The sequence below is a fragment of the Lasioglossum baleicum genome, chromosome 5, assembly GCF_051020765.1.
Source record: "Lasioglossum baleicum chromosome 5, iyLasBale1, whole genome shotgun sequence".
Classification (NCBI taxonomy): Eukaryota; Metazoa; Arthropoda; class Insecta; order Hymenoptera; family Halictidae; genus Lasioglossum; species Lasioglossum baleicum.
The window spans coordinates 8,865,006-8,892,663 of NC_134933.1; the positions used below are offsets into that span (position 1 = coordinate 8,865,006).

General features: G+C 37.5%; 4 protein-coding genes across 7 annotated transcripts in view; 3 read left to right on the forward strand and 1 right to left on the reverse strand.

Moving 5' to 3' along the window:
• The window catches only part of LOC143208594 (trace amine-associated receptor 8c), a 76,650-nt gene extending 67,589 nt beyond the window's left edge, over window positions 1-9,061 (forward strand). For all 4 annotated transcript variants that reach the window (XM_076423086.1, XM_076423087.1, XM_076423084.1 and 1 more), the window contains exon 10: window positions 1,510-9,061. The gene's annotated coding sequence lies outside the window, so the exon portion shown is untranslated. The remainder of the gene's footprint in view (window positions 1-1,509) is intronic.
• A 4,245-nt stretch (window positions 9,062-13,306) lies between these two features.
• On the reverse strand, window positions 13,307-15,251 carry LOC143208641 (histone H2B-like). Its single transcript, XM_076423223.1, has one exon. The coding sequence runs from the start codon at window positions 15,166-15,168 to the stop codon at window positions 14,797-14,799; it is 372 nt and encodes a 123-aa protein (XP_076279338.1). The 5' UTR covers window positions 15,169-15,251; the 3' UTR covers window positions 13,307-14,796.
• A 1,812-nt stretch (window positions 15,252-17,063) lies between these two features.
• LOC143208877 (histone H2A-like) lies at window positions 17,064-18,709 on the forward strand. Its single transcript, XM_076423785.1, has one exon. It carries the CDS (start codon window positions 17,153-17,155, stop codon window positions 17,525-17,527), a length of 375 nt encoding a protein of 124 aa, XP_076279900.1. The 5' UTR covers window positions 17,064-17,152; the 3' UTR covers window positions 17,528-18,709.
• Window positions 18,710-19,185: 476 nt separating this feature from the next.
• Gp210 (nucleoporin 210) lies at window positions 19,186-27,614 on the forward strand. Its single transcript, XM_076423719.1, has 11 exons — window positions 19,186-19,445; window positions 19,759-20,030; window positions 20,774-24,480; window positions 24,549-24,884; window positions 24,966-25,184; window positions 25,552-25,807; window positions 25,873-26,114; window positions 26,192-26,341; window positions 26,413-26,539; window positions 26,626-26,682; window positions 26,756-27,614. The coding sequence occupies exons 1-11, from the start codon at window positions 19,297-19,299 to the stop codon at window positions 26,941-26,943; spliced, it is 5,703 nt and encodes a 1,900-aa protein (XP_076279834.1). The 5' UTR covers window positions 19,186-19,296; the 3' UTR covers window positions 26,944-27,614.
• The last annotated feature ends 44 nt before the right edge of the window (window positions 27,615-27,658 follow it).

The window sequence follows — 27,658 nt, forward strand, 5'->3', positions numbered from 1 at the left end:
TTATGCTTGCTTAAAGTTGTGCATTTGTCAGTGTTTTTGACAGGTAAGGGCACCGCCATATTGGTTTGTAGTGTCGCGCGCCGCTTGCTGATTAGGTCGGCGGGGGGCGGCAAGGCGACTAACCTTACCTGTTAAAAACACTGCAGATTGTTCAACTTTAAGCAAGCATAACTCCTGAACCATTGATCCTGCAGGATCAAAACTTCGATCTGCAGCCGCCCGGGTACAAATCTACTGGATTACATACCAAATACATAATAATTTATAAGAGAAAGGCACAAATTTTGAGTCCGGTAAAGTAAAGTTTACCCCATATTTGTGGAATTCATATTTGGTTTTCACTAAAAAAAAAATAAATAAAACCAGTTTTATTTACATTTTTCTTCCTCCGATGCCGAGTCACAAAGAAATGCAAAGGATTAACATTTATATCTTGGGTTTTCTCGGTTATGTGTTTCGCGTTGAAAGAATAAAAATCACGAAGTTTCGAGTAAATTTACCTACAGATAACAGAACAGGATAACTTATTTCAGGAAAACTGAGTCGAATTGACACGACGGATGGATGAATCAATCGTATTATCTTTCGAATACGTTGTTCCTCGAATAATATTAGGTGCGTCGAAGATAATCGAGCAAGTAACAAATGGAATCGAAATGTTTCGATTGAAATTTATGTGAAAAAATCGTTCGAATAGGAGTTTCTTTCGAATAATTGAGCTGCTCTCGTTCTGGCAACAACAGAGTGCACACGCCCTTTACATTAACGAATACTTTGCGACCTTTGTATACTGCAAGTATTAGCGAACTAGGACGTCACGACGTGCAACAATGGCAATTTGCAAGTTCGTAGTGGGTAGTAGTAAGTACGGTAGTGCCGTATCCGCGGGTAATACGTTCCAGAACCTACCGCTGTTACGTGAAACCACGGATAATAGCGAGCACTATAGTATACGGTGTGATATTCACGTGCCATTTATAAACTAGTTGAAGCGAAAGTTAAATTGATAAATTACACACAATAAAATACCAGCAGCATTACACGTAGGAACGGGCAGACTGTAAATCTTCGTACATTTACGAGAGCGCAATTTCTAAAACGTGTGTATACTAATGAAACAATGAGTATCGTTTAAACAGGTTTAAACAATCATAATATATTAATATTTGATATCGCTGTATTCGGGAAAGTCTACAGAATCCTTTGCTATAAAGAACAATTCAATATCTTTTATAATAACACCAGAATATTTGTTTAAAGTTGAAAAACATGTTTTTTTTTTCAAAGGCATGTTTCTCAAAAACTGTGCGTCTAGAGAAAAAATTAAGAACAGATTCGGAATCAGCGCGAAAAACTCTATAAGAACCACCCAACAGTAGTTGTGGAACAAAGGTGTTGGACAGTGAAATTAGTGTCGAATGAACCGGAGTTAGCTTGATGGCCGGGAGCGGAAAAGACTCGGCGATCTGGCGTTTGGGGAGCGTGTTTGATCGAGTTTTCTGTTCGCAGGTCGGAATGCTGCCACGCAAACTGAGGATTTACGGTCCCCGACTCAAGTTAGTTAGTATAGCGTGGCGGCGGCAGAATGGCACCCAACAGTTCGTGACGTTCACCAAGTACAACGGTCATCCGACAATTTTCGAAACAATTCATCTTCGTTGGCGGCGGCCGGATACTGGCCACCGGAAGTTGAAGAAACGGCACAAATTCAACGCGATCATCGACACCGCTCGGACTATACTCGTTTCAAGAGTATGCCTGATCTGATTCTAGACCTTGAACATAATTAATATACAAAATATATATATATATATTATATAATCTCAGGTACTTACATCGTATTAAATCTAAGGGACGTGTTTAGGTATGTCAGAGAACTTTGCCGAATCAAAGCGAGTTTATCGATGACCCTTACTACTACCTATACAAAAAAAAGAAGTGATTAACAATTTTATATAATAGGGTATCATTGGCCAATCGAACACCGATAAAACCGTGCTCCTACGGATCGGGAGGAGCACGGTTGTTTCTCGTCGTTTGTCATTGGCGTCAAAGTAACTGCCTTCGGCACTAACAATACCAACAATGGATAGATAAAACCGTAGATCAACGTGTGGAGTTCTTTTAGAATCGACCCTTTTACATTACATGAAAGTAATGAGGAAACTAGGACATTTTGTAGAGTACTGGATATACATTAGCGATGTAGCTTTAAACGATGCGACGGTAGCACGACGACACATCAATGAAACGCACATATTTATTATTTCCCACGGGTACATTGTTCATAGTGATCGCACAAATCGCAGGTAAGCGTAACGGTTAAAGCTGCATTTAATTCCGTTCGTCGAGGATACTGTTTTACAAGATGTATTTTTATTTCCAAAAGTTGAAACAACCTGTTTGACCATTTCATGGCCATTTTGTTTCGAAAGGAGCGTAGAATAACAGGATTTTTCTTTGAATTAGCACAAAGGTTGATTGTTTCGAATCGTTTGTGTTAACAGCGTTCAGTTTGTTGCAACAATCGCGAAACGAGACAATATTTTCGGAGAATAACGATTTAACCCTCAGCACTCGAGCAGTGAGCCGCCATTAAAAATTGCTGCAACATTATTAATAGACTGTGGACGTTATAAAGCATTTTTGATAAAAATGGCTACGCACAATTTAAAGCAATGGTCACATTAAAAAGATTTCAGGACATCAGAAAGTGTATTAGTTTCATTGTCAGTTTAATAACAATGCATCCATACAGTCTAATTATTAAATATGTTGGTATCAAATCGAACGAGGCAGTATATCAATTTCATATCCATAAAATGAAAAAAAATCATATAAAATGGAATTATTTTAGGTTGGAAGAAATGTTTAATTTTCGAGTTAAAGTTAGAAAACACACAGCTCCGAGGGCAAAGGGTTAAGATCGCCAGTTTCCACGGCAACGCTACTAACGCAAATGATTTCCTTCTCGGTATTTTTGGAGGGGCGTTACACTATTGGCTTGTTCTACCAGAATTAATAGTTCACCAACTGCTCGAGCATCAAGTGGATGTATGCTAACTGCTAACGACCGACTAATTTGAATACGGATAGACTGCTGGTCGGTTTTCTCGAATTGTAAACCAATCCGTGCACTACAGGTTGTTTAACTAAAAAAATGTTGATTAACAGCCCGTCAACACGAAGAATTAGCACTGTTGGTTTTTTCTCGGATTAATTTCAACAGCTTTGATAGATTTATTTCCGACATGCAATTATGTAGAGATGAAAATTGGCGAAAATGTAGAATAAAAATGGACGAAATATCAAGCGAAGATCTTTTTCGATAGTCGTATATGTACGTATGAATTGTACTTTGTATCGATAGAATCGTATGTGGATTAAGGACGGATTAATATTAAAGAAAAACGTTTTAACAAAAGATCTCTCTGGCAGATTTTCTATGTCGTATTTTTTACGCGGACGTTGCAATTGTGTGTATCATAACCCTTTGTGTTCGAAGCTGTTTTACGATAGCTCTATGAGACCCTAAATATTTCCGTTCTATGAATTTGATTTTTTCTTTGGCAAACCACGCTGAATTTTTATGATAATCTACGTTTTAGATTTGCAATTCGAATGCAAAGGGTTATTGATACCATTTCCAAAGCAATGAATGACGTAGAATCAAATCGTTGTCTTCATTACTGTAAATCATAAGCGTAGAACAAGAGAAAATATTGCTGAGCACTGTTTACGATATCATTTGAATCGTGGTTCACGTTTAGTAGGTCGTTCGGAGAGTTATTTCGTTTTTCGCGTAATTACATTTGTTATTACTAGACTGTTGATCTTCATCCGTTTACAAGAAAATTGAGTAGATGAAATTCAAAGTTGTAGGAAAATTTAAGATGTGAATATATGATTTCTCTATTAAAATCATTAAGGGAAGAAACAACATGCTTCTGTTCCTTGCAATCGACGCAGACCATTATTATAATATTTTGCATGAAAATCCGCAGTCTGGTTATTACTTAACCTCATTTTAAATCGTAAAATCGTGGTACATCTTGACAGTTTCATTTACTTTTTTATCACCGCACCGAATATGCAAAATCAAAGTTCGCGTTTTCATCACCTTTTGCTTTTTATTACCGTAACGGTAAAAATGCAGTGTACGAAAGAAAAAATTGTGTGCTCTTTTGTTTTTTCACTTTTTTCAATATTTTTTATGCGGTGCAAATTTCATTTGAAATAAAGTCGTGTAACTCAATTTTCTGTTAATAAAAGTCAGAAATTCGACGACCATGGGATCTTTACGTTGCCTGAAAAATCGCAACAGATCATAGATCGAAATGTCATAGAACTTATTCTATTCGAACGACCAAACACATAGAAAACGAGGCAGTAAGGACGATTTTGATACAACGACCTGAAAGTTTTGTTGCGTTCTATTACTGTGCACGTTTTAACGGTTATATAGTTTCTGTTGGAAAGCTCTGTAAACATTAACGGATCATTTGCAGGAGCACAAAATGGCGAACTACGATTGTCTCTGAAAGAATGCGCGTGTGTCATCAGGTTTTTATACACGAACAGCAGTCGGTACCTTGAATGTAGTAGTAGCGAAAGTATTCTTGTATGTGTTGTTGCCGCTTTTGTAGTCGCGTTGCAGGGATTACGAGTTAAAAGGATCACCCTGTGCATTAGAGAGTAACACCGACGCTCAAATACATAAACTTATTTGACAGACTTACAGTGATGTTGTAAAAAGGAATATGGAAATTGCTGCCATTCTCTCTAGAACGCTACGTTTTTATACGTAATGTTGTTTCCTATTGATTTACGAGAGAACAACCGTATGTATGTATGTATGTATGTATGTACACATACAGATATTGTAAGGATCAGTATTATCGCGATACTTGCGTAAGCTGTTAATCGTAACTCTAACTGATTGCTGCTATGTTTTGTCTTTCGAGCGCGATGATTATCGGTTTATTGATTTCTTGGGAAGAAGAAACGCTAAACCTACCGAGCATCAAAAGTCACTTGTAAATATACGGGGTAGTTTACAGATAGACTGCGGATCTTTATATTTATGGCTTCTAAAAATTTTCAAAAGATACTAAAATATAAAATTCCGCAGGATTTAATACGATTTTTATTTATTTCAGATCTACACAGGCTACTACCTTGACATGTTCGCTACCATCGTCACAAATATGTGACATCCGTAATCTGACAGCAGGGCCCGCTCTAGGAACATTTGTCCGGGACGCGAAAATTTAGGGGCGCAATTTTGGCTGTAACTGTAAGAAAAATATTGATGTGTTAAATACCCAATTAATAGAAAATTTGCTTTTATTGAAATAAATGCTTTTATTAAAATTTAAATAAAATGATTTGATTTTGATTGAAGATAAAAAATATATGTATATACCTTTATTTAAAAATATATATATATATATTCTTAAGGGGCGGCAATTTGACTGTTTGTCCGGGGCGACGTAACCGCTAGAACAGGCGCTGCTGACAGTTCACTTAAAAACAGTCAAATTAATTTTATACACTCTCTCTTCGTTGTTTGAAGTCATAGTAGAATGCATAATTTCTCAGAGAATCTGTGACTTTCTTCTGCTAAACTGTTTTAATCATTCAAAATTGGGTACGTTGCATCTAATAAAACTTTCGAACAAGGAAGGTAAGCAACGAAGCAAATGCTGATAGCGAACGTGTTAAAATATGCCTAGAAAAATTAAAGATTGCATGATAATCCGCAGTCTATTTATAAAAATGACAATTAAGTTTCTGCAGACCTTGCGCGAGTAAAGCATAAAATAATTTCAATAGGTAATCGCGAAACAACAAAATGATCTGGAACTGTTCGTACGGCGATGGTAGGTTTAGTGTTAAGCTAAACGTTTAATATTTATCTGAACGAGATACAGATTGCCACATAAATTTCGATTCGTTGCCGTTTCCTTTGAATGTGTGGCTTACGTCCACTTGTAATCGAATATCCTTTATTTCGAAGTAGTGTTGCAATAATACTAACAATTATGTTCAGTATGTATAACAATGAAATATATGTCGATCTCGATTACCAAGCGATTTATACACGATCAGAGAATAAAACGATTCATTCAATTCTAAATGTTAATGTCTTTCAGTGTGTAATTAACATTTCTATTTCGTACGAATTCCTGTTGTTTGTTTACCATTTAACAGTATCACGTTAAAGGAAGTCTGACACGACGCGACGTCTGTAATGCTGATTCTAATATTTTTCGTTACAAGAATACGTTTACAAAGAAAGGATCTATAACGACTAAAGATATGTAAGTGTTTCCGATGTAACAGCTCTATGTCAATCTAATATCTATCAAGAATAATATTTACATTCAACACATTGAACAGAAGTTCTAGAATCGATTCATACCTTATAAGTCGTGTGATGTACATAATAGTATCGTACATATTAATGTCATACGAGAGGAAATTAATTTGTAAGTACAAGTGGGAATACTGCTTTTGTGCCTCTCACATGAATCGTGAATCAAATCATGACGTACTCGCGTTCTTTTTTAGAAAGTTATTCACAAATTCGTGGAACGAGGTCTTCCCGATTTTCCAGTGATAATCAAAACACTACAATTAGAAAAGCATTTGGCTATTCTTTACTTTACCGGACTCAAAATTTGTGCATATCTCCTATAAATTATGATGTATTTGATATGTGATGCAGTAGATTTGTATCCGGGGCGCCTGTAGATCCAAGTTTCGATCCTGTAGGATCAATGGTTCAGGCGCTATGCTTGCTCAAAGTTGAGCAATCTGCAGTGTTTTTGACAGGTGAAGGAGAATTTATAGGAGAATTTATAGGAATTTATAGGAGAAAAGCACAAATTTTGAGTTCGGTAAAGTAAAGTTTACTCAAGCATTGCAGCATGATCAACTAGTCGACATAATCGCTATTATTTCCAATTCTTAGCGTATTTCAGATGTTTACATTCTACATTCTATTAACAAAATTCGAACATTAAGAGCAGAACATTGCCAGCTCTTCGAATATCAAAAGCAAGCATTAAAAAGACGGTAAATTTTTTAATATTGGACCATTCTATTCGAACTTTTTCGAGAAGTTAGCAGAATTGGTTTGCTCCACAACGTGACAAAAATTTTTTGGAAAAATTGTAAATTCTTGGAATTACAATGAATATATTAAAAGTTGTAACTCGCAACTTTTTTATGTGGGCTTATATGAAAAATTTAGAAAACACGTTTCGTAGATCTGTAAAATTTCATAAAAATTGGTCCATGTTGCAATGAGCTACGAACGTTAAAAGATGGTAGAAATTGCATTTTTTCACGATTTTCGGTCTCTAACTGGAATAAATCTACGGATTATCTCACATCTTTCAATGTCTGTCGTCTTTTCCCGCATCAACCGATTTCGATTAAACTTTTACAAAGCATATAATTGCTCTAATAGTTCTACTGTGAAAAGTCGTAAAATGCAAATTTTACTGTTTTCCATACAATTCCAGCCAATTGAAATTTTTGAAGAAATTTCTTTCATCGAAAAAGTTCGAATCGTATAGTCGATTATGCAACACTAAAACTACCGAGCACTGAAAGCGGTTAAAATGTTTTAGCTAATAAAAAATGACAAGGCTCTATACATATTATATAAAACATTTTTTCATATTCCTGCTGGTTTCCGTAATAATTGACTATCTCAAGATAAATGGATCACCTTGTATGTATTTAGATTTCGTGCAATTTTTATTGCAATATGTGCTGGGATAAAGAAATTTATCGAATCGTTTTCCATGTGAGCAACGTCATAATTTCAATAATTATAAAATCAAAAATGTAAGACCGGTCATTTGACCAGCAGTGGTAGGTTTAGTGTTAAAAAGAACTGATCGTTTTTCTAACAGCGTCCGAATATGAATGGGATTCACTGTATTTGCATTGGCTGCGCATAAATAATCGGAAAGACGTCGTTTCAGCAGCCAAACAATTCATTGAATCGTAGAGGTTACATTCTGATTTTCATTTGAGAGAGTTGTCAATTACATTATAGTTACTATTATAGTTACACGCTGTTCAAGAAGTACAATAATAGGAACAAGTCTCTACACGACTCGATCATTTTTGTAGTTCGGGATCGCCCCGTATCAAACGTCGATTTTTCATTTCGCAGAATATTACGACACAGAGGAAGCAGTATTTATCCATCGTAATATCGATCGTTTAGCGATGTAAAAAAGCAAATTTTTCCATGTTTTTAAATAAGCGCCAATTGTAAACATTTATGCGATATATGTGACTCATAGGTGCGCGCGTATGCGTGTGGTTGGTTGTAGTACGTATGAATTCGATTGTGCATACCACTGTCAGTTACAAAAGTCTATATATATATATATATTTTTGCCAAATTTGGAATATTTCGAATAAAGACGCACGATTTTACATATTTCATATTGCACGTTTGTTCATTTTGTTGTTTGGAGTTAGAGTAAATAATGTTTTCGTATTCGTTCCTGGGAGAAAATGTAAATAAAACAGAAACATATGAAAATCTGTAGAATTGATATACATATATTAGAATATATAAAATTCATTATTACAATCATGATAATAATCAAAATAATAATGTTTAGGAATTTTAATACGCTCCCTCCGGCTGTACAGTATATTCCGTGACTTATTCAAGGTAATCATTTTTCATAATTTCTATATGTGAATTAAAGAAGGTAATCACAATATTTCATCTTTTTTCAATTTTTGAGATTTACGAACTCTATACGTATGTAGACTTTTACGACTGACCGTTCATGTCTCTTGTATAAGTTATTCGGCGAGCATTACTTCTATCCATTAAGTAATCACCTATTTTATCACGTAAAATCCTTTAAACATTTTGTGAACTCGAAGAAACAAATAAAAGAAGGTAACGAAAAGATTACATTTTTACCTGCTGAATGGATTCGATTGCGATGTGTTCTGTGTCTTGCAGTTTGATCACTCAATTTCGTACGTACAAATAAAGACATAATACTGGAAACAATTCGATGAAGAATTCAATATTCTCTTCTCAGCAGATAATCAATTATTCCACCAGAAAATTTTCCAGACGCAACAGAACATGATCCAATTAAAACCCTCGAAGAATCTCAGATAAATTGCCGAAGGATTAACCCAGTCATGCGAGCGACCCATTTCGAAAACATTCTTCCAAGAAAATCGCCCGCGAACTTCCGAAACAATTTATTTGCGCGATAACGTTGCAAATTTTTAATCCGCCAAAAAGTTAGCCTATTTCATTAAAAATGCTTGCTAACTTAAACTCAACAGCCTTCGCTCCGTTTAGAAAGCTCGAATGGAACAGTAATCAACGAGTGCAAATTCATATAAAACTTCTTTCAGAAACTGTACGAGATTATTAGGTTTACCGAAGCGAATGGTATTGAAGAAGCAATGTATGCTAACGATATTTCTTTCCCAAGATAATCTTTGTTATTGCATCGTGTAGCTGATTATAATTTCTTCCAAGTAAAAAAGTCCACTATTTTCATTTAAATTCAGAATCTCCTGTGTTACACGTTTAATTATTATCGAAGCTGTTTATGTCTTTTAACCCCTTCCCCTACAACATCGTGTCCGACTCGTGATGAAGTCGATGAATGTAAACCGATAAATAAAATGATTTTCTATACCAGGAATTCTTAATATTTGCCGTTTGAATCAAAAGTGCCAATAACTAGTGCAGTGCCAGCAATAGTGCAGTTTACCCTATACGAACTACAAAAAAAGTTCTGATCACTGAAACCGTAAAAATAAATCGTAAGGCAAGGGGGGTTAATTTCGTTCGCCAGCTAGTGTACGTAATTGTTAACGAGCAAGACAATCAATGTGAGAGGCAACCTGAAACAGAAAAGAATGTTTAAATAAAAAGGAGCCTTCTACAAGCTGAGTAAACAGTCAGCAGACTGTGGCTCGAGTGACTCTGGATACACATTGTCTCGTTCCAGCAATTTTTTCTTACAGAAACGAGAGACTGTGGTCCCTGTAGACAGTGCCGCAATATGTACTGTATTTTTTCTTTTTCTTTTTTTTTTCGTTTCTCCACCATCTCCGACTCTTGAGAAAAAGGCGACAGCGAGGTCTCTGTGGACGTCTGCATTGCTCCTCGTTTTTTGGTCCACGGGATTCCCCCTTTTTCGATTAACTTCTGTCTCCGTTTGTGGTTGTCAGAAACTGCACCAAGACGAAGCCCGCCTCTCGAAAGATTTATTAGGCCATTGTTCACGCGGGAGCATTCACTCTCTATCGCTGACACTGTGAGTGAATCGCCGGGACGTAATGTTCGATGGACCAAATTATGTATTGTTATGGATTACTACGGCGGAGATCTAACCAAGAATGGAGTCCAATCTTCTAGAATGAAAAGGAAAACAGAAAAATGTTGCTCATCGAGAGTTAAACTTTCCAAGACATTTTTCAGTATCGGAGTGTTGAGAAATATTAAAACTAAACAGTGCACGCGCGTTTTATGTTTCAAGACAATCTGGCCAGAGGTAATTAAATATCATAGTTCTCTGTTTTTTTCTTCTTTGGGATACGGACGGAAATCAGAATTGAAAAAATAGAGATAAGGATACAGAGGGTCTGTTAACAATGGTCTCTTAGCAAATGCGGTCGCTGACCTAATTCAATCGCGCACGGACTCTCGCGCATAATCGTTAGATCATACTCCGTATTGAACATTCTCAAGAACAATAACACATTTTCGAAATCGCTTTTACGGGATTTACATACCGTCTACACTTTCTCAAGCTAAAGTTTACTGCAGTTCTATGTGAATAGAGAATGCGTGGGAAAAGCGCCGACAACCATATGATTTGATTGCAGATTAATTGCTTGTAACTGGAGCTCCTCCGGGAGCTCGGAGGAGTCCCCCGGGACCGTCTTTCGACAGCTCCAGGTAACACGGGGCCTGGAGGTCGCAGATGGACCCTGGAGAATCTATTAGATCGCCGATGGATACTGATCTTTTCCCTATATTTCGTCCTTCCATCCTTTTCCTCCTCTATCTTTAACCCTCATAGTTTTCCTTCTCTAATTTCAAATGCAGACTTCTCATTTGAAAAAAATTTCATATGATATCTAAAACTGTCCGGTTTCGCATTTTCTATTTCTTAATTATTGACATTATAAAGATATGAAATATTATTATAAAAATTGTAAATGATTTAAATAAGTTCAGTCTTGTAATTTTTATAAAACAATGTATGTATCCGACACATTTTGTAGCCGGTACGGTTAGTATTAATAAACTGTAGGTCCCGTCGCTAATGACTAGACAGCGGATATGATGCATCTATGACAAAACTGAGTAGGTGTAATTTAAAACAGTGAAAACATTAGAAGAATTTAAAAATATACTGTTATACTATATTTTCAAGCTATTAAACGTATCGAGAAAGAAAACAATTTTCTATTTCACTCCAGTTTGTTGCAAATTAGGTGGAACGTTTTTATTTTGCATAAAGATCCGCCGTCTACTAATTACAATAGCAGTTGATGCGACGTGAAACAAATAAATCAAATAAAATAGATCTTCTCGACCCCTCACACGCTTCCTCAGATCCCTCCATCCTTCCTCACTTCCACAGAAAGACTGTGTCACTTCTCTACAGCCCCTATCCCCCCTTCCATAGATCCCCTCCACCCGCCAGTAGATCACATCGTAAAGTTCCATTTCTAGATAGAGGGCGTTAGAAGACACTGAATTTTACCGATGTCGGTGTTGCAGATCGAGTGACGTGGAACGGCATGGTCCAAGTTCCGCTAGATGTCGCCACCATTCACTGCTTGGTGGCGGAGTCCCTATTTTCATAAATATATTTCTTTTGTTTACCGATCAATTCCCATCGTTTTCTTCTATTTTCTATTTTCACCTATTTTCATCTATTTCCGCACTCTTGAATAACTAATTCTTTTTGTCTGTCGGTAACGTCGTCCACTAGTTTTGCCGGTTTGCCGCTGCGAAGAACAGCGCTGTTCGCAGATTTTATGAAACAACCATTTTGTACGATTTATGAAGAAATAATATTTTCAATAAAGTAAAACGACGAAAATGGGCTTTCACGAGTTCATACCAAAAAGAATAGATAATAAATTGCATAGATACACATTTCTGAAAAATATTGAAGTTGTACTGTTCTCTATTCGATCAGATATCAAATTCACGGGAACATCAGAGAGATACTCTCTGTATATATATATATATAACATAATGGTTTTTTCTACCCTTTCTACCATGCCAAATCGATCACTTTTTGCAAGTGCCATCGTCGATTTTGTTCTAAATAAAATATGTTGCAGTCCATGTGAAATTAGTGGGGGTTTAAGTCATCATTTTGCCGGTTTCGAGTTTTTTTAGAAATGCCAGACCATCAGTTTTCAATTTTTGCCCATTTCGGCGAAAACGGGCCTCACTTACGAATTTTTATCTCAGGAACTGTTTGTCCGATTGAGCTACTTTTTTTTTATTTTATTCGGAAAGGATTGGGCTATTACAAAATAATTTTTTCAACCCCGACAATAAACTTTATAATGTAGAAAAATTTAAACAAATTCTTTTTTTACGTTTTTTTCAAAGATGGGGCTCAGTGATATAAATTTTGAAAAAAATATGGTTATATTCCTTGAAGTTTCCCCTTTAAAATGAGCCCTTGAAAATGATGGTGTCGTTAAAATTAGCGTCACAATGACCTGGTAAAGTACACCGTGTACCTCCGTTTCAGGTAGAGGCGAGTCGAGCGCACCGCTATTATGGTCCGTTGTCTATACCGCTGGTCTCGAGAAAGAGAAAATACCTGAAGACTGTATACGACTATATAACTCTATTTATACCTGGAGACAGTGGCGCACCCAGGGGGGGAGCCAGGGGGCCAAGTCCCCCACCAAGAAAAAAATGTTCAGCTTCCAAAATTAAAATCGCGGAATAGCCCTGGGTACCGATGATAGATATTTTGGCTTAAAAAAAAGGTCGTCACGCAAAACCTAGGACTGGGTTCAACTCGGCCCCCCCCAAGATTACATCCTGGGTGCGCCACTGCCTAGAGAACAATATTAATAATCACTTTTGGCCAACAACACCTTTTAAATAATTAGTTTTTATACGAACTTTATATGTTCTACAAAAAAGGTATCGTTGCTCAATGGAAACCACGAGATGATGGTGGTTTTCTTCCATCGGGGAGGAATGAGGACGGTTTATGGTGAGAAGTATGGAGAGGATCATTGTGTGGCAATGATAAGCCTCTACCTATGGATCCGTTAAATGAAAATACATCTAGAAAGGATTAACAAAAAAGGATGTTACGTGTATATGTATTGTATATCAGTGGAATACGCCAATCCATCGATATCGAGGATAAAAAATTAAACATTCTATTTAAAAAAAAAACAAAGGTGACCTCTGTATCTTCTGTACACCTCCACTTGCAAGAACACCATTTATACCATATTATATGTATAGTTTCTCAAAATGAATTCATTTAATGTTAATATCCTTTTCCTCGAAATATCTCGAAACAAGAAATACATCACTTAGACAGAGTTGGGCATTATTTGGCGAAAAAATATTGGAAATACTATTTAATATTTTAGATTTTATTTGAACAATCTGAACCTCGAAATAAAATATTTCTATTTGAACAATCTGAACCTCGAAATAAAATTGTACTTCTATTTGAACAATCTGAACTTCAAAATAAAATAGTTCTATTTTAATAATCTGAAACACAAAGTAAAATATTTCTATTTTAATAAACTGAAACCCCTGAAACACAAAAATAGATTACTCAGAAATCGCATTACTTATTTAATATTTCTTATTTTAGCAATACTTTAAAGAAGAAATGGTACTTAATGTAAGAAACTATATCATTTGCCCACATTTTCGTTTTATTTTTTTGTTTGACTGCTGCTATTCGCATACAACAAGGTGCAGCATTCCAAATTGGAATCTGTTAGGGTGCTCCTTCGAGGACACAGAATCAGTCCAGCAAAGCTGAAAAGTCTCTCAACTGGGGCAGAGGACGGAATAGCTATGTTGCATTTTAAAAATAATGTTTTCATGTATTCGTACTTTGCAATACTTTCAATTCGTGTATCACTATCGCTCAAATATTGAAATAATTCTAATTCTGCAATGTTTGTGTGACTGATATCATTTGTTTCTTTTTCCATAAAGGAAAAAAAGTGTTGTCCTTCCTGTTCCGAAACAGCGTATATCCACTTCAGTTCACAGCATGTGCCTACTGAGGTTTGTTGATAAACATACAGTGTATCTTATCACCAGGAAACTGTTTATACTCAGAAATCTATTGAATGCGAACCATTATTTTGAGCAATAATATTTAAAATTGAAATTAAAAATAAAGACGAAGTCCAAATATAATATTCCTAAAATAAAATACTATTTTCCCCAGGTCTGCACTTAGACCACTTTCATAATTACGAGCACATATAACTATTTGAATTTACACACATGTATAACACACTGACTGATTAAAAATAATATTACATAAAATACCATTAAACTCAAATGAACTGATTTCAAACACGGGATTCGTGTTTCGCGACTCCGAAGCCACAGTTTGCCGACCGCTGGTGTAACAGAAGGTATTTACATACAATGATATCAAATAGTGAAACAGGAATAATTTCGAGCGTATGAAATATTTGTTGGTCCTGAAAAGGACCGTTAAAGTATAGCCGAAGTGAATCAGCTTATTTCGAGCTGGTGTATTTGGTGACTGCCTTGGTGCCTTCGCTGACAGCGTGTTTCGCCAGTTCCCCAGGTAAAAGAAGCCTGACTGCCGTCTGGATTTCCCGGGAAGTTATGGTAGAGCGCTTGTTGTAATGCGCCAACCTCGATGCCTCGGCAGCGATGCGTTCGAACACATCGTTCACAAAGCTGTTCATGATGCTCATAGCTTTGCTAGAGATTCCGGTGTCGGGATGGACTTGCTTGAGCACCTTGTAGATGTAGATCGCATAACTCTCCTTCCTCCTCCTCTTCTTCTTCTTGTCAGTCTTGTTGATATTCTTCTGGGCTTTTCCAGCCTTCTTCACGGCTTTACCACTAACTTTCGGCGGCATGGTGAGAATTCAACGATTTTGTAGGATCGACGAAAGGAACAATGTATTCTGAACCCGTTCAGGGAGCTGAATGATGATCGCCACGTCCGCCACCCGCTTTTATATGGTTTGCGTAGCCAAACGGAGCACCAATCAGAAGCTCTCTCCAACCTGATTGGTGCGCTGCTGTTCCGTGGCACTCTCACAATGCAATTGATTTTATACGTATACTCAGCTGCACCACGTGTGCAATAAATTTCTAAAGCTTTTATTCAAGAATGGCAACTGGAATATTGCCACTGTTATAAATGATTGTATTGATATTATAATTATACAGAATTTGAACCAATTCGGAGCGAAACGAAGATTATAGAGCGGAATTTAAAATATATGAATTATTCTATAAATCGTTCACGTTTATGTGGTGTTGCAGATGTATAATGTTCGGCAGACTAATAACAATCAGAATTGTGTAGAACAAGAGACTAGTAAATGTATTGTTACAGATATTCGTAAAACTCCATTGTTTCGGATGAAATTCATCTGTTTGATAAAATTAACCATTTTTACACGTTATTTATTTCCTACGATAAAAATCAGTGAGAATATTACAAAGAGCCAATTAACCACTGCCATGTATGTGCATAATAAGTGAACCGTTATTATTAGACAGCGGATCTTTATGCAAAATAAAAATTTTCTACCTGATTTGTAATCAAATAGGCCGAAATAGAAATTTATATTCTTTTTTAATATGTTTATTAGGTCGAAAATAATATAACAGTGTCTTTAAATTCTTGTAGTGTTTTCACTATTATTGTAGATTATTGTAGAATCTAGAACATTGTTAAAGAATGCGTCTGTATTTCCATTCATTTTGAATGAATATATACATTTATTTATAAATATATACATTTCAGAATTGTATAATGTTAACCACTGCTATAATTGTGCATACATATATGAAACGTTATTATTATAGAGTCTAGAACATTGTAAAAGAAGACGTCTGTATTTCCACGAGTATATTCGTTTATGGTTTTTGGAGCAGGTATGGGGCATTTCCGTAGGCAAGAAGCAGATGTGAGCTCCGCGTGGCTTTGTCCTGATTCGGAACACATGTCTATTTCGTGAGCCCATACGGGTAGCCTAACAGAATATTATACGAACATAATATGCTCATTCTGTTGTACTACTGTTTTTTCAAGTTATCTTGTAATTATAAAAAAGCGTTAGTCTAAAAGGAATACACGAGTCCTTGGAAACCTCTAGTGTCCAAGTACGATAAACATACATACATAACGCATAAAATTCAGTCGTTATCTGTAATTTTGTTCAACAAATTATAATCTAGTCTATTCTACTCTGTTCCTTTTGAAAAGAAACATCCTATATTGTACTAATAATATCTAGTTAAGTCTCCGTTTTACCAATAATAAATGTTACTAAAACAATTGTGCAGCAGATAACTACTGCAGTTAAACAAAATGTAACACCTTATTGCAAAACATAATTGTTATTACAAAACCTTGAAATACATAATCCATAAAATTCAGTCATCTGTAATTTTGTATAAACTACAATCTACACGTTTTGTACAAACTATAACCTAACAAATAGAACGTGTAAATTTTTATGATCGTTCTACATATATAGAAAGAAACATCCTACATTGTACTGATCTAATCTAGAGTTAAGTCTCTTCTGTACCAATCTACAATAACAAATATTACTTAAAAAATTGTGTAGTAAATAACTGCTATAGTACCACATTGGAAAACATAATAGCTATCACAAAACCTTGTAACAAATAAGCGGAGTACAGAGGGCGACCAGCGCCGCTCCAATGAAACAGCTGCTCGCTTCTGATTGGCGGAGCTTGGAGCACGCGGAACGGCATATAAATACCAAGTTTCGGCTGCGTTTTGTATCATTCGTGCTCTGTCGAGACGACGCAACGTACAGTTGATTCTTCAAGTCCTTTGTTCCTCAGTGAAAGTTCAGGATGTCTGGCCGTGGAAAAGGTAGCAAAGTTAAGTCAAAGGCGAAGTCCCGCTCTAGCCGAGCTGGATTGCAGTTTCCGGTGAGTCGCATTCATCGAATGCTGAGGAAAGGTCATTATGCGGAACGCGTGGGTTCTGGTGCACCGGTTTATCTGGCTGCGGTCATCGAGTACTTGGCTGCCGAGGTGTTGGAATTGACTGGAAACGCAGCTAGGGACAACAAAAAATCCAGAATTGTTCCGCGACACGTCCAGTTGGCTATACGCAACGACGAAGAGCTGAACAAACTGCTGTCTGGCGTCACCATCACGCAAGGAGGTGTGCTGCCCAACATCCAGGTCGCCCTCCTGCCTAAGAAGACCGACAAAAAAGCTTGAACTTGTTTATAGCATCTACATACATACAAAAATGGCCCTTTTCAGGGCCCAAAATCGTTTCAACTGGGAAACTTCTCCAATTCATTACTATACGTTCAGTGCAGCTTGTTTTTCGAATTAATACTAATCGTTCTGAGCACAAAATGCGATTGCTGTACATTGTTTTATGAAAATGACAACACTTAATTTATTTAAATTTCTTGCAATTTTTATAACAGTACGTATTTGAATGAAGAAATTCATTAATAATTTTTAATGGAATTGTATCCTTGCAACTTTGATGGTTATAACCGGTCATTTGACTGGTCGTGGTTCGGTTAACAGTTTTAACTAGTTTTAAGAAGTATGTACCTGTAAAGCACTCTTGTGCCTGAAGTGCCACTACTCTCTAGATATACTATATTTTCATATTATTTAATTCAACAATGCTACAATTACTTGTGCAATATATGTACATATGTATACTTAAATAGTACGTATTATGACAATGCAATGTATTTTTGTCTTATGGAGCAGTTGCGATCCAGTGCCTTATTTTCTAAGAAATATAAACATGCCGGTAATGGCAAAAAATTTGAACTTATACCCTTGTAGCCAAAGTTACTGACCGTCGTCTCTTTTGTTGGTAGATGATACAACCTGTAATATTTGCCTCAGTCAGTAAATTTGGCTAACAGTATCAGCGTTTATGTAAAAAGGTTTTCAGGAACAAATGATTTTGGCCGCCGTTTATACAATCTCTTATGGCCAGCTCGGCAAGAATCATTCACTCATGGCTGTTTTGTTAATTATTTACTTATTACGCTATTTCTGAACTAGATAGATACCGCAGGTTCTGTCCTGAAAATTCTGATTCCTTCACAATGTTTTTATTATCTTTAAATTTTTACATTTTGTGCTATTTTTCGTGTTATTTTAAGTACAACGAGTATACGTGCATACGTTTCAATTTGTATAATTTTTAGAACATTGATATTAATTTATTTATCGAGACATATTTATATGGTTTCACAAATTATATACCCATATTTTTTCTTTAGAAAATTAGTAACTGCATCCTAGAAGTTAATACGAATTAAAATGCGGATACGTTATATATATATTAATTCATACACTTGTACCCGTATATATATTTAAATACACAAATAAATACAAATCCTACTGAATTTTATGAGGTTAGAATGAGGTTCAGAATGCCTTCCCATACACATAAGAATGTTTGAACGTTCGCTCATCGTCCGTCCCCCATTTCACGAAATGAATTTCCTCGGTGTCAAATTGACACAGTGATAAAAAATCGACAAAATAACAAGGCAAACAGTTATTTTTTGTTGTTTCTTTTAGTCAAATTGATGAGTTAACATTTACATCTTAGGTTTTTCGGTGCATTAAAGAAATAAAAGTCACGAAAATTTACCTACAAATAAAAGAACAGTATAACTTATGTTGGGAAAACTGTGTCAGATTGACACGAGGGACGGATGAGGGTTAAATTAAAAACGGAACTGATTTTAAAATACGACGATGCATTGCACATTTCAAAATATAATCGAATTTGCATAACGGAATCTTCAATGTTCTCTGAAGTTGAACAGAGTCGAAACACAAGTCCCGATTCGAGTAGTCGACCATAGGCGTCGATAGTCATATCGAGAAATGCATTATGGTTTGAAAGCTATTTAGAGACCGCCAACTTTAGCAGGCCGTAGTGAATACACGTGAATACACGTGAGAGCATTACCGTTGAAGTGGCAGTGTCCGCTAGAATAATGTCATTAGTAGTATTTTTCGTTTTATTTTGTGTGGTGTCAGACGCTACGGTGCACAGATTAAACGTGCCAAGAGTACTGTTGCCCGTATTTAATGATTTCGCTGTGAATTTCACGCTAGAAGTCACCGACGGTGCTTGTTATCAATGGTAGTCGTTATTTCTTTTGTTATGTTAATTTCGTTGAACTATCGTTTAGTCGCATAGAAATGTGTCGTTCGCTTCCGAACAATTTTACCATCATTATTTTAGTCTTCTAGTTTGTTTTCATACATGTATATATATATATAACTTCTGATCTAACCTTCACCAGTTTGTAAACGTAATATTTATTTTAAGAATTCATATGAAAAAAGAGACTGCGATTTGTGATATAACTATTGTACGTTCTAAACTCGATACCATGAAACTTAAAAATTCTATTCAACGAGGTGTTACGACAGAGCTTATATGTTAATTTCAGGTCAACATCACGCATAGATATCATTCAGCTAATCCCCATTAATGAAAATGTCGAGAGGACTTGTTCTTCCGCTATTTTGATTCAAACGATAACCAGGGAGTCCAGTAGAAACACGGCGATAGTATTAGCGGAGGACGTGAATACAGGACAGTTTTTAAGATGCGACGTTATAGTCGACGCAATCTATTCTTTGAATCTTGTCACAACAACTAGAGAATTGTACATAGAAGAAGCTCCGGAAGCATTTGAAGTGAGAGCCTACGATGAACAAGGTAAATAATTTCATCTAAATCTATTTTATATACCAGGTGATTCACGAGAAGCAGGCCACCTAAGTAGGTCCGTTAGGCTTGATGATATTAGGTTGTTGCATATGAAATGTCCGATCTTTAACCCCCCCCTTTCGCCCTACGATTTATTTTACGGTTTCAGTGATTAGGACTTTCTTTGTAGTTCATAATTTCCTAAAAAAGGAGAAAACTTGTATCTATTGTATGCCTACATGTTCTCCGATAACTATACATTAACGAAACCAAAATATTGGGTTGGCAAGAAAATGATTTTGATATTTTAAAGTGAAGTAAAACCGAATTTTCTTTAGTCAAGCAATGAACTTTAATCAATAAAATATTTTCCTATTTGTTCTTTTTGGCAAAAGATCATCGAACAAAAGGGAAAATATCTTATTCATTAAAGTTCATTACTTCATTACTGAATTTTTTGTTTCATGTTCTTCATTTATGAGATTGTTATTTTCATTTTGCAGTCGTTTTTACCATTGACGAATAGTAAATTAGTTAATCACCACATGTTGACTAAAAATCACACAATCCTATCGTCAATATATTATTTTTACACACTGTATAAAAGCAATACACGACGTATAAGTTATAATTGACGATAGAATATTAAAGACTATCTGGTATTACTGGTGGTATACTGTTATACCAGGATTAACCTAGTACATATAACGTTCTAATTGTTATACTTGTTAAATTAAGGATTTTCTCCATAGGAAATGAGTTCACCACTCTTGCCGGAGTGGAGTTTGTCTGGAACATTGAGAACGCCGACAAACGTGTGTCGGATGGTAAAACCGCGAACAATATTTTAAGGTTCATGACTTACCAGGAGTCACAATACGAGACTCCTCCTACAGTCGCAGCTTTGGATGTGATCGACAAGAAGGGTCACATAGTATTGTTAGAGGGGATCAAAACAGGAACAGCGAAAGTCTCGGTGAGACTGCCGCATCCGGAATACAAGCATGTACCTTCGATAGAAGTAGAGCTGATCGTAATAGCTAATTTAATAATCATTCCATCGGACATAACGGTGATGGCACACGATAGTTTCAAATACAAAATAATGCAAGCTCGTCAGGGCCGTTTAGAAGAGATAAGTTTGCCATCCAGCCAGTATTATCTAGAAGCCGAGAACCCAGATATACTAGAAATCGACAACGACCACGATTTCGCGTATGCTCGAACCCTAGGGCGTACCAGAGTGATTTTGCACGACAAGAACGTCCGCGACGAGTATCCTGTTATTCTGCCATCCGCTATGGTCACGGTAAACTATGTATCTTACATTACTCTCGCAGTTTTGCCTAACAGAAATTGGGGATTGATACTTGGCCACACTCACGAGATCGTGGTCGAGTTGTACGACAATAAAGACCATAAGTTCCACATCGGAGAAGGTGTGGAGGTGTCGATGAAGATAGATGAGCAGCATTTCGACCCGAAAATGATCACGCAGAATGGTACGTACGCCGTAGGTGTGCCTATCATGTGCGGAACAATGACTGTCGAAGCTACTCTTTACGGTATAATTGACAAACACGGTAAAAAGATTTCCCTGGCTTCGCATCCAACCGCAAGGGCCGAGCTTCTGATTCATACTCCGGTCGCCATTCAGCCTAAAATATTGGCTGTTCCGTGGGACTTCAAAGCGAAATCCCGATACGACATAGTGCTAAAAGCAAGCGGAGGCGACGGATCGTACGTATGGTCCAGCAGGCATCCGTCCATAGTAACCGTCTCCCAGAATGGAGGAATTCGAATTTTGGCAGCTGGTGCTACAGACATAAGTGTCGCGATGACAAGGAATCAATACAATAAAGACACTGCGAAGGTGTACGTTCTCCCACCGTCGAAATTAAAAGTGGTGGAGTACAACATGGAAGCAGCGGTGGGAGAACTGATTTATCTCCATATCGCGTTATACGGGAAGCTAATTAACGAGACAGACTCGAAGGAGATACCTTTCAGCGACTGTGGAGATATTAATTTTGAAACGTACATTCCGGATGGTAATTTTAGGCAGAACGGCAGTAAACTTGTAGACCCCGTTAGCACGGCGTGTGCTGTGATAGCGGTAACGAGTAAGGATGTTGGGACGTCCGAGATAACAGTAGTATATAACGCTAACGGTCAATATTTAACCGATAACGTCACCGTGTCGGCCTACGAGCCTTTGGAGGCGGTGCATCCGAGTAGCAGAGAGTCCGTGTTGGCTGTGGGCTCTTCTAGAAAAATCATTTTCAAAGGAGGACCTCATCCGTGGTCCAACAAACCTCAGAGCTACTTGCGAAAGGTTCAGGTGTCCGAAAAGAAAATTATCGAAGTAACAGAACACGGAGATTTGGTGGGTGGATTGTACAAAATATCGGTGGTCGAGGTAATGTGCAAGGCTCTGGGCGATGTAGTATTAACGTACACCGTATCAAATGTTCCTCTGTTACCGAATTGCAAAAGCACATACGCCACGCAAACCGTGAGGATTATTTGCGGCAAGCCAAGACACATTTACCTGCAGCCTGAGTTTAAAGATAGCAAGAACTGCCCAATCAGTCTCAACACGGAAAGGATAATGGCGCACAGCGATAAGAGCTTGAAACTGATCGTGCTCGTGAAAGACGAAGAGGGTAGGACCTTCGACAACATCACCAGCTTGCACATAGACTGGAATTTGAAGCCCACGTCTGTAGGTTCCGTAGAAATGTCTTCGGGTTCGATAGAAGAGACGGTCACGGACATGAATGTGGTTTTACCAAAGCACTATTACCAAAACGTTATCTTTAAAAAGCATTCTGGTTCTTTAGCGTTAATAGCCACCGTCACTGGTTACCAGAAGTATATTCTGAGTAAGTTGAAGATCATCCCCGAGTGGCCACCGTTTGCAATCGAGACTGAAAGGAGGATCTACGAGACTCCGCGTATACAAGCATCCATAGAAATAGTTCTAGTCAACGACACTACCATCAATCCTAACAAACTGATGGTGCTGAACGACCCCACCGCAAAATATTACTTACAAGTCAGCCAGGGCTCCGGTTACTACGAATTCGTGTTGAGCGTGGACGATGTCGCGGATGTTCGCTATTTGGAGTCAACGAAAGCGATTAGCATCGCTCCGAAAAAATCGGGGATACTGAACTTGGCCTTGGTGGACCTCTGTTTGCCATCGAAACCGGCCGAGGCTATCATCGAGGTACAGCAGCTTGCGGTTATACAAGTAGAGACGGTCGAAAAAATTGAGAAAGGAAAGTGCATAGAAGCTGGATTGAAGCTGTTCGATACAAACGGTCACATCATACAATTGCCATCTTTGAACGCGTTAGAATTCAAAGCAGAGATCGACAACGACTGCGTAGAAGTTAAACAGTTGCCTGCTAGCGAGCACGGCAATCCACCTTACAGCGTACTGTTGTACATGATTTACGGCATGGCAGAAGGAGAATCGCAGCTAACTTTCATTAACAAAGGAGGCGACAGTGAAATTCAGAGCGAATCTCCAACTATTCAGGTTTTCCTTCCTCTGAGAGTTTTCCCGAAGAACTTAACGATACTAGTGGGAACTGTTTATCAAGTCCAGACTACTGGAGGACCTTCGAACGCAGAGATAGAGTTCTCTGTTAAAAATAATGACATTCTCAGCGTCGATCGTTACGGCATATTCGAGGGAAAGGCGGTGGGACAGTCGCAGCTGGTTGTCAGAGCCATCGGACTTAATGCTAAAGGGAACAAAGTCATCTACTCTGAGGACTATGCCGATATACATGTGTTGTACCTCGAAGGTATAAAAATTGTTGTTCCCACAAGCAGAGTGACAATTGGTGCAACGTTTCCTCTTTGGGCATTTGGAATTCCGGAATACTTAACGCCGCTCATCATAGGCTCCATGCAACTGCCGTTGAGCTTCATGTGGTCCTCCAGCGACTCCAACTTGGTCACTCTACACAATATGTACGAAGGGACTGGTATTAATATCAGGTACCAGAACGAAGTGTCTTTGAGGGCTAAGGCGATCGGACCTGGATTAGCGACGATTTATTTAAATGTTACTATGCCCAGTAATATATTAGCTGGGTTCAAGAACGATGTAACGTTTACTACGTTCGTTAAGGTTGAGATCTTTGAAGAGCTGCGTTTAACGTATCCTGCATTGCCGTCAACTGTGCCGGTGATACTAATGTCTCCCAATTCTGTATTAAAACTGCAAACGAACCGTGATAGACATGGCTCTACTGTCTACAAGATATTGTCAACGATGCATGGTAACGACTCGGAGGACACGCATTTAACGGCAGCATGGAAAACTGTAACTGTCGACAAAGACGGTTTTATTAGAGCCGGCGAGAACTGTGGAAAGATAATCATATCCGTCACGAACACCGAGGCGTACAACTTGAAGCAGTCGATGATCATTATTGTTGAGGTAACATTCAGAATACATGATTCAAGCCAAATATAAAGATTATTTTTAAGCAAATTACCTTATCGCAGATCAAGCCAGTTCACTACATGATGCTGTCGTTGAAAACAATTCTGCGAATTCGAAACGGAGAGGAACTGAACATGTTGCCAAAGGGTATGGAGTTGGACTACGCGCTAGAGTATTATGACAACGTTGGAACGAAGTTCCACGCTGCAGCAGTGAATGCTAAAACAATGCTAAACCGCGCCGATCTCACCTCAATTTCTATAAACAGTAAGAATGTTGTCTCCGCCAAGTTTATTGAAAACGGAGATCTCGTTGTGAAGGCGTTCAATGAGAAACATCCCAATGTAATGTTCGATTACGTGCACATGATGATTGGAGATATAGTCTTTCCAACTAAGGTGGTCCACGGAATTTTTAAATATTTTACATTATTTCACATTATTGAACTTTTACACTGACTTATTATTCTATATTTGTAGACGACGCTGACTGTGGGTGACATAGTATGCTTCTCGATGCCGCTTCTATCTTCTGATGGCGATCCTGGCTATTGGCAATCATCGGCTCCCGATGTCTTGACCGTAGATCCCATCACGGGAATAGGAAAAGCAAAGAACGTGGGTTACGCGGTTGTGAAACATAGTCTTGCGACGCACATGCAGGGCGAAATCGAAGTCAATATTCAGCCTATTGCAAAGGTACCGATTGTCACTACTACATACAGTAAAGTCGCGATCTAGAACAGTGACAGAGATCGTGTAGGTAAACTATCTTTTTATGACTGCGTTGACCGCGTCGAAATTACAAAGGATGCCGAACGTAGAAGAGGACAACATCCCTCGCGGGGATGCCCCCCAGTGGAAGGGGTAGGCGAAGCGACAGTAATCGTGAAGATCCTCAGGGAGCTAAATCGCGACTTTACTTATTTGAAAATATTTAAATACCTTTACATCCCCGTGGGTGGACTAAACCCGAAATTTTCGGGTCCCGATCCGAACCCGGGAAAAATACCCAACCCCTACTAATTTTTCTATAATTATTTCTCACTGAATTTTATTCCTGCAGGTGTCCATCGTCCCACTGAGGGGTCGGAACATCACTGGCACTGAAACGTTCAGCGTTCCTCTTGTTCTCAAGAGCAAAGACGAGCAAGTTAAAGAAAACAACGTGTTGTCCAGAGGTCTAGGTGGTTGCAGAACGTTTACTTCGTTCAGTTTGAACTCGTTTCCCTACACTTGTAACGTACAACTGGTTCCAACCGCTTCGAACGTGGGAGTGAAAGATTTGTTCCTCATTAAACCACGATTCGATATATCAACCGGTTGGTATTTAAGTTCAAAATGAGGAAGCATTTAATTTTTCTCTACAGATGCACTTTCCTTGCAGGATTTTATTACTGCGATGTAATACCTATGGGCTCTCCGAACATAATTTCTAGCACGTTCGAAAGCCGCATTCAAGTAAGCGCGCAAAGCAAAGACATCGAAGCTGCGCCATTGGAGGTAGCATATCTACCGCCAGTCTACATAGATGCTAAAGAAGTTGTTTTTATTAACACTCATTCTCAGACAATTCCAACCGCGACGCTTGAAATCTACGGCCTGCAGTCTGTGTTGGATCATCTCACTGTACGTTGAAATTTTTTCTGAAGAACATGATTCAAGAGTATATTTTTGAACGGTTAATATTTCCTTTTCTTTTTTAGATCGATGTACCGAACGGATTGACCGTAACCGCACGCCAGTATATTTCAAAGTCAACGATGCAGTATAAGTTACGTTTAATGCACAATCATGATGAAATTCAAGGACAAAAAGTTATCGTCGCAAATGATGTCACGAAACAGAATATATCTGTAAGTAGTTAAACAGCGTAGTAGTTAATCATTCATTATTTTCCTCTAATAACTCTAATCTTTTTATCCAGCTTTTCGTGCGTGTTACAAAGTACGAAAATTTCATACCGTTGTCTGGAATTCACTGGGTGGATTACATGTATTTCCATCGTTACACATTCGGAACTTTTGCGGTCGTTGTGATTACTTGCTTTTACAGTACGTACTCCGTTGGTTTCAACTGAAATGTTTTTCATTTTCTATACTCGTATATTTTATTAATATTTTCTTTCTTCTCGAAACAGTATGGAAGAATAAAATGGCGAATATTGACTTGAATATAAAGAACAGGACAGTTTTCGGTACGTAATTGATTGCTTCAAAATATATTGTTTTATACTGCTTGGTAATAATAATAATATCGATATATTGCAGCTGACAAATGTCCTCCGCAACTGAAGAAAACTAGCACCCCATGCTCGACTACAATGAACAGTACAAATATGTCTACTCCGCGAACTCCGATAACACCTATAAGACCGTTTTCGGCGTTCGACCCGGTTTATGGCGATCCCCGTGGATTTTACTCGGCAAGCAAACGAAATAGATCGTTGAACACTTAATCGAACGTGAAGGTACGCTATACTTACACTAGTTTCATTTTGAAACAGACATTTGATCGTCAGAAACTGGTGCCTTAATTGCCATTGTAACTCATTCTCATTACGAAATCGATTAAAAGACTCGAAGATGTTTCCCGACATCTAGCGACAGTACGGATAAAGACGCTAATTTACGGACACGTAAAGAGTATGTACATTCTGCGATATAGACTCTTAAGTTGTACAATTTTATACTTTGATATAGAAAAGCTGGCAGTGGATTTTAATGCAGGTATATTTCTAGGATGCGTTCGGTTATATATTTTTTTCTATAGAAATTTGAGGTATATGGTTCCTAGTCATATAGCTGATAATTTATGTGATCGCAATGATACTATAATCTTAATCTTACAGTACGTTTGCTTTCGTGTGACAATGCAAATCACAGCATTTGCATTACACTTCTTTTTTCTTTTTATACATACATGTATATTTTATTATGATTTGCCTTTTTCGATGATTAAACGATTTTCTATATATTTTGCTATAAACATTGAACAAACAATGTAAACACAATTTCCATCTACATATTAAGATAGAAGTAGACAATCTCGTGTAAGTACGACTATACAAACGACATGTATTATACATTGTAAAAATTAAAGATGTTTTCTAGTACTTTCTGGTACGTATTTATATGCTCACCTTTTTAACCCGATGAGTGTTCTACGTGGTT

Excerpts from the sequence above, each read along its gene's own strand:
- LOC143208641 (XM_076423223.1), bottom strand. The coding sequence starts at position 15,168 with ATGCCGCCGAAAGTTAGTGGTAAAGCCGTGAAGAAGGCTGGAAAAGCC.
- LOC143208877 (XM_076423785.1), top strand. The coding sequence starts at position 17,153 with ATGTCTGGCCGTGGAAAAGGTAGCAAAGTTAAGTCAAAGGCGAAGTCC.
- Gp210 (XM_076423719.1), top strand. The coding sequence starts at position 19,297 with ATGTCATTAGTAGTATTTTTCGTTTTATTTTGTGTGGTGTCAGACGCT. Across the intron at positions 26,342-26,412 it reads TCACGAAACAGAATATATCT|CTTTTCGTGCGTGTTACAAA; the intron begins GTAAGTAGTTAA and ends CTTTTTATCCAG. Across the intron at positions 26,540-26,625 it reads TGTGATTACTTGCTTTTACA|TATGGAAGAATAAAATGGCG; the intron begins GTACGTACTCCG and ends TTCTCGAAACAG.